Raw genomic sequence first — 6600 nt, forward strand, 5'->3', positions numbered from 1 at the left:
CTCTAAAATTTGTTTTCCAAACTAAACAAATCTGAAAATAGTTTTCCAGATTCTAGATAAAGAGAGATATCATATTTCAACAAAAGTTTCAATTTTCTTCTTTTTTTTCAACTTCAGTTTTTCAGAGAAATTAAAATCTCACCCTATTTACAAGCAACCTCTAATTAATTACCTCTTGAGAAGAATAAAAAATTAAAAGCATCATAAGAAAATGAAGAAGCGTAGGGAGAGGAGATGATTCTGCTGGATCATCGTTGGAGAGTGGAGAAGCAGTCTGAATTATGAATTGGATTAAAAATTTGAGTCTCAACAATTTCTTTTTCAATTGAGGCCTATAGCTAAAAGACAAGAACATAGGCTGAGGGAGGTTTTATGAGGCTACAGCCCAGCCCAGTACCAGCAGAACCGACGACGTATGGCTTCCATGAAAATGACCTACTATTTCTTCGACTTCACCAGGTAATTACAGATTCAAGACCTTACTGTAATAACACGACCTGTTACAAGATCAGAGTTGAAATTTGGATGGGTCAAATGTTGATTCCAACTAATTTAAAATAATTTTTTTTAAAAAATAAAATAAAATTAAATCAGGTCTCACAAGATTTTTTACAAGGTTGATTTCATATTTTAAAAAAAATTGAAATGAGACAAATAAATAAAAAAATTTCACATGAATTTTGATAAGATGATAGTTTATTAGTTTAGCTATTAAAGTTATATTTTGTGATTTAAAAGTGTTTTTAAATTATTACTTCATTATTATTATTTTTATGCTTTTTAGATTATTTTAACGTGCTGATATTAAGAATAATTTTTAAAAAAAAAAAAAAATATATTTTAATATATTTTTAAATAAAAAATATTTTAAAAAAACAACTATTATTGTATTTTTAAATAGGATAAACTTACAGGTTTGAAGAAGTCAATTTCTGCTTAGTTCAACATAAAACCTTATATAAATTAGATTCAAAAGTAAACAAGTGAAGTTAGATCGACTATTTTCATGTTTGCTTCTTCTTGAATGTTGCAAAACTGCATCTATATGTATTGTATGTGCGTCCTGGATTTCCTCACTGGATTATATGTATTGTACTTCTCGACGTTAACAAAAATAAAAAATAAGTTTTAATGCTAATCACTCCTTACAATTTCCTAATCATTTATAATAAATCTTTCAAACTTAATCATTTGGTTCATTCCCCAAAATATTAAATCCATTGCTTTCATTATTTTATAAAGTGTTATACCAACATGTAACATGTTACACAACGTGAATCATGGATCATGTTGTTATTAATTGCATGGAGAAATTATATATATATATATATATATATATATATATATATATATATATATATATATATATGTATGTATGCGCAATTCAAGGGAAAAAAAATACCCCTCAGAAAACTTTTAGTAGACTCAGCTAAAAAAAATGACCCTTCTTATTTAGATATATTTATATTTTAAGTTTTATTTTTCTTTCAGTTTATTAGATGTATAAAAATCTTTAAAGAACCCACTATATTATCATCGATATTAATTTTTTTTTAAAAAATACTTCAAAAAAGTACTCATCATATTTTCATTCATATTAATACATATGTGAAGAATATTTTCTCTCATTAATATTTATGTCATTGAAATTTTTTATCAATATTAATATATATGTCAGAAATATTTCTCTCTTTAATACTATCAAAATAATATTACACTTTAGTCTCTCTTATCCATAAAAAGATTTGTAGGACTATAAATAGACAATAAATTCTTTAAACAAAAGTTTGGAATCTTCATTTTTTACTGTATATTTATTATTAGAGCATTTTTCTATAATATTATTATATTTTATCTTAAAAAATCATTGATTTAATTATTAAAAACTTCCTTGAATTTTTTTTTAAAAAAATTGCATGTGTCAGGCATCAGGTCACCTCAAAGGAGGAATAGAACAGATTTTCAAAACCAAAAAATTAATTAATTATCTAAAATATAAACCTTACCCGCATGTTACTTGGATATATATATATATATATATATACCATTTCACTGTAGCATAATGTCTTGTTCATTCTTTTATATTTTATCATACATCTACTATTCAAGTTTTTTTTATTTGATTATCGGATTTCCTTATGCAATTGTTTTTTTTTTTGGGTTAAATTCAAGAATAATTGAATTAAATTTATTGATTAAGGATAAAATTGACAGATAGTGGATCAAATCAGAAAAGATACCATAAATAGATAATGGTTTCAAAATTCACACAAAAAATTTAATTTAGCCTTCATACTTTAAAAAGTATACATATTTGATACCTCAATATTTTTTTTAATTCAATTTTGGTACTAAACATTATTTTTGTTATTTTTTAGTTCTTGGTTTGAGAGGGAAGTAAGAGAAGAAGTTACTGGATTCCGGTGATAAAGAGAGATAAATGTCGTTAATGTCAAAACAACTGATCTTTTATTAAATAGTTCCAAAAGTTCATAATTGTTGATTTTTTTTTTTCACAATGAAAGTGATTAAAAATAAATTTAAGCTCTAGAATTTTTTTGGTTTCGGGTTGATTTTAAGTTTCGAAATAGTTTTTTGGGTTTTCTAAGGCTGTTGATATATTTATCACAGTTTCTACGGTGTCTTTTAGATGTTTTACATAACATTTTTTCTCTTTTATTTTATTTAATCAATTTAATGTGTAAATCCTTTTTTATTATCATTTGATTGAATTAAAAAATTATTTTAATAATAAAATTTAGCAAATACAATCGAATAAATATCTCTTCTTACGAGATTAAATATCTTACCAGTATATACTGTGTTTTGGGTCAAGTTTACTGTTGCATGAACCCATGACTACGTTAGAATAAACATGACCCAAAACACCCTCACACACTCATCACGGTATACCTTTGCTTTTATATGTTTTTAAAAATGTATTTATTATATAATGTTGAAGCTTTATATATAGTCGCTATTTCTATATTCGAGGGCTAGCTACTATAATTGACCGAACACCAGAAGTCCATAATCTTCATTAATCAAACAAGAGTACTAATTTCCATACCAACGAAGGTATTTTAGTTGCTTAAATAAGTATTTTTGAGCACAAGTAAAAGGTATTTTAATTAGCTGCTTATTCTTGAGTTCAAGCTCTTGTGTTCGTATCTTAACATCCAATAGAAACCTCGAAGGATTAACCCTAGCTGTCCAATAACATAGAATACCTTGGAGAATAAATAAATTTAAAAAAAAAAAAAAAAAAAAAGACTTTTCCTTTTAGTTCTCGTCTGAAACGGCCTTTTATTCTACAAGGAATGAGAAACGCTACGTGGATGATCATTCAAAGCATGAAGTCGTGTTTGTTGACTCTATGCTTATTAAAAAATTCTCCTAGTTGCATCCCAACGTTTACGCTACTTGTGAACGAATTAATTAATCAAACAATAACAATTAATTAAATTTCATTTCATTTTTAACACAAAATATGAAGGTGATAATATTGTGGTTTTTTCTAAATCCTCAAAAAATAATTACAATTTAAAAAGAGTAAAACCAAACTTTTAAAAAAAAAAAATAAGATAGGATATTTTAAAAAAACGATGCAAAAGGCCAGACTTGCATGCTAAAGATTTAATAAAAATGGATGACATAAATTAAAGATTAAAAAAAAAAAATAGAAGGAACAACAGCTCGTTCACTTACACAAGCAATATGTCATCCTCTATTTATTTATTTTTCTACTCACCTCCAGTTACCTAAAATTTGGGGTTTGACTTTTGAATTTTAAAAACCCAAAAATACTTTAAAAAACTTCCTAAACAACTCAATAAATTCATTTATAATTTCAAAACACCCTAAAATCATTAAAAATAAAGAAAATATTGAACCAAATCAAGAACACCCTTTACAAAGCTCGATCTACTTTTATAACATGGTTAAAAAGTAAAATCACCCCTATTAAACTCATTTATTTAAAACAAACTTATTAATATTAAAATTAGTTTTTTCATATCCAAAATTTAACTGTTTATACTTTCTCTCTCTCTCTCTATTTTGATAACTTTATCTCTCCTCCCTCCACAATAATCAGATTAAGTGGTTTATCCAAAATTTAATTTCATAAGACGTGTTTAGATCAGTCTTAACAAAACTAAATCCATGTGCACACAACAAGCCTTCTTCTTTGTCGGCCAGTAATTCTGTCAATTACTTATTTTATTCCTATATATGTCCCTCTGAGGTCGATTTCTTCATGTTCTGTCTCCTTCACTCTCTGTTTTTTTTTTTTTGGTTAATGATGAATAATTGATTTAACATCACCAACTAATGATAAAGCAAGAGACTTCCTAACCCTAAGAAAAAAAATTAAAAAACTAGATAAAATATAATATCTACTTGAAGTGTTTGAAGAATTCATATAGATCCCAACCCGGCTCGTTTTGCTTGAGAACTATGTTAATCTACAACAATATTAAAAAGTATTTGTTCATCAATTTTTCTTTTGAGTCCTTCAATTTATCTCTTGAATTAACCACTTCAAGACCTTATTTAATCTATATATTACCATTTTTTCCAAACATCATTATCTCCACGTAATCTTCAGATAATTAATCAAGAAAAAAAATTCATAGCCCAAAAGGCAAAAGCAAGAAAAATTAAGAAAGAAGAAAACTTGGAAGTCAACATTCAACAATCAAAGTCGGATCCCTTGAAATTGTCTTTGTACATATATCTTCTGTATGTTTAGGAAATTTCCAAGGAAACCCAATTGTCCACGCAATATTCAACAAAGAAAATCAATGAATATGAAATTATCACCATAAAATATTGCTCTCCTAATACAAAATCGCACACATAACCCTTCCCCTCTATTCTACCAAAGACACAAGGAGCTAGCCATGGGGGGTAATCAGCTGCCTCCTCCAGTTCCTTTTTGGCCCTTCCAACCCAGTTCACGTGACAATGGTCTCTCAGGCTTTAATCATAGTACAAATACTTATGATTTAAACAGCAAGATTATGCTCACTGCAATTCTATCATTATCCTTTGTTGTTGTGCTTGTTATAGCTCTTCATATTTATGCAAGATGTGCTCTAAGGCGTCATCAAGCCCGTCGCCGCGCTGTCATGAATAGCCTAGGGCTAACTAATGCTAATGTCAACTCCGGGGAGCCACCCAGGAGGGGGCTGGATCCGACCGTCATAGCCTCCCTCCCCATATTTGTTTACCAGCAAACTGAAGGCCAAGCTGAGGATGATTTGATAGAGTGTGCTGTTTGCTTAAGCATGCTAGAGGATCAAGAAATGGCTAGGATTTTACCGAATTGTAAGCACAAATTTCATGCTGAGTGCATCGATAAATGGTTAAGCTCCCATTCTACCTGTCCTATTTGTCGGACCGAGGCGGAGCCAATGATCCAGCCAGAGCCACGTGAAGGTCCGGCTGGTGGTACTGCACACACAGCTCCAATGTTGGAGCCTATGAATTCTACATCGGTATGTGATGAGGGCACATCATCATCTGTTGCTGGAAATCAACCATCTCCAAAAGTCGCCGGTTCCGGTTCACGGTTGAGCTCCTTTCGAAGGATGCTTAGTCGTGAACGATCATCAAGGAGAATCCAACCTGAGGTTCAAGATCAAGAGGGTTTTCAAGATTTAGAGAGACAATGATTTTAGGTAATATATAGAATGCGTTCATTTTATATCCAGATCCAATTCCAGCTGGTTTACATTGTTTGGGTGAAATTTTTGATTTTTTCTGATTAAAATCGGTACATAATACAGATGATGATATCAAATTTCATATGTATTTAATTTCCTTGGCTCCCATCACTAGATTTATGAGGTGAAGATCATGCATATGTGCAGAAATGTTACCCGTGACTTCTTTTTTTATGTTTCAGAAGTTTTGTTTTTTTAAATGATAATCGAGCAATATTATTAATGAAAGCTAAAAATAAGAGTTTAGTAGTTTTTGACAAATAAAAGAATATAACTAAAATTAAAGTAAAGATTCCAAGAGTTAAGAGTTTCAGAAGTCCTGTATTGTTGATTTAATTAATGTTAAATTATTTAGACATGCACGCCAAGAAACGATACAGTGATACACAACCATGTCCCGTTACTACAATTAATAGTTTTAGTGACGGAGATTTTTGTTGGTATTTATATTAGTAATTTGTTGGCATGTATGTTACCGATAAATTTAGAAAAGAAATATTCCATTAGAAAAATCATCATTAGTAATTTATGAATTTTCAGTAAGTTCATCTGTAATAAATATACCGATAAATTTATAAACAAAAAAATACATCAAAAAAAACTTACATGCTTTATTGTGTTAGTATATTTATCAGTAAATATAACATATCAGTGATAAAATATCATCTATAATTTTGTTGGTGCGTTAACAATAGTAGCGGCATTTACAGTAATTCTTTTCCAACTCTCTTGAATATATCGAAGGAGTTGTCCCGTTGGTAACCCCATTAGTAATATTTTAAAAAATATGTTAAACAAAAATATAAAAATAATTAAAACCAAATAAATAGTATAAAAATCAAATATTTATTATAAACTTAAACATTTATAC

General features: G+C 28.7%; 1 protein-coding gene across 1 annotated transcript; it reads left to right on the forward strand.

Annotated features, from left to right (window-relative positions):
* Positions 1-4783: 4783 nt before the first annotated feature.
* LOC118056631 (E3 ubiquitin-protein ligase ATL41) lies at positions 4784-5884 on the forward strand. The gene has a single exon (XM_035068891.2). The coding sequence runs from the start codon at positions 4905-4907 to the stop codon at positions 5676-5678; it is 774 nt and encodes a 257-aa protein (XP_034924782.1). The 5' UTR covers positions 4784-4904; the 3' UTR covers positions 5679-5884.
* The last annotated feature ends 716 nt before the right edge of the window (positions 5885-6600 follow it).

Source organism: Populus alba, chromosome 19 (assembly GCF_005239225.2).
Source record: "Populus alba chromosome 19, ASM523922v2, whole genome shotgun sequence".
Lineage (NCBI taxonomy): Eukaryota > Viridiplantae > Streptophyta > Magnoliopsida > Malpighiales > Salicaceae > Populus > Populus alba.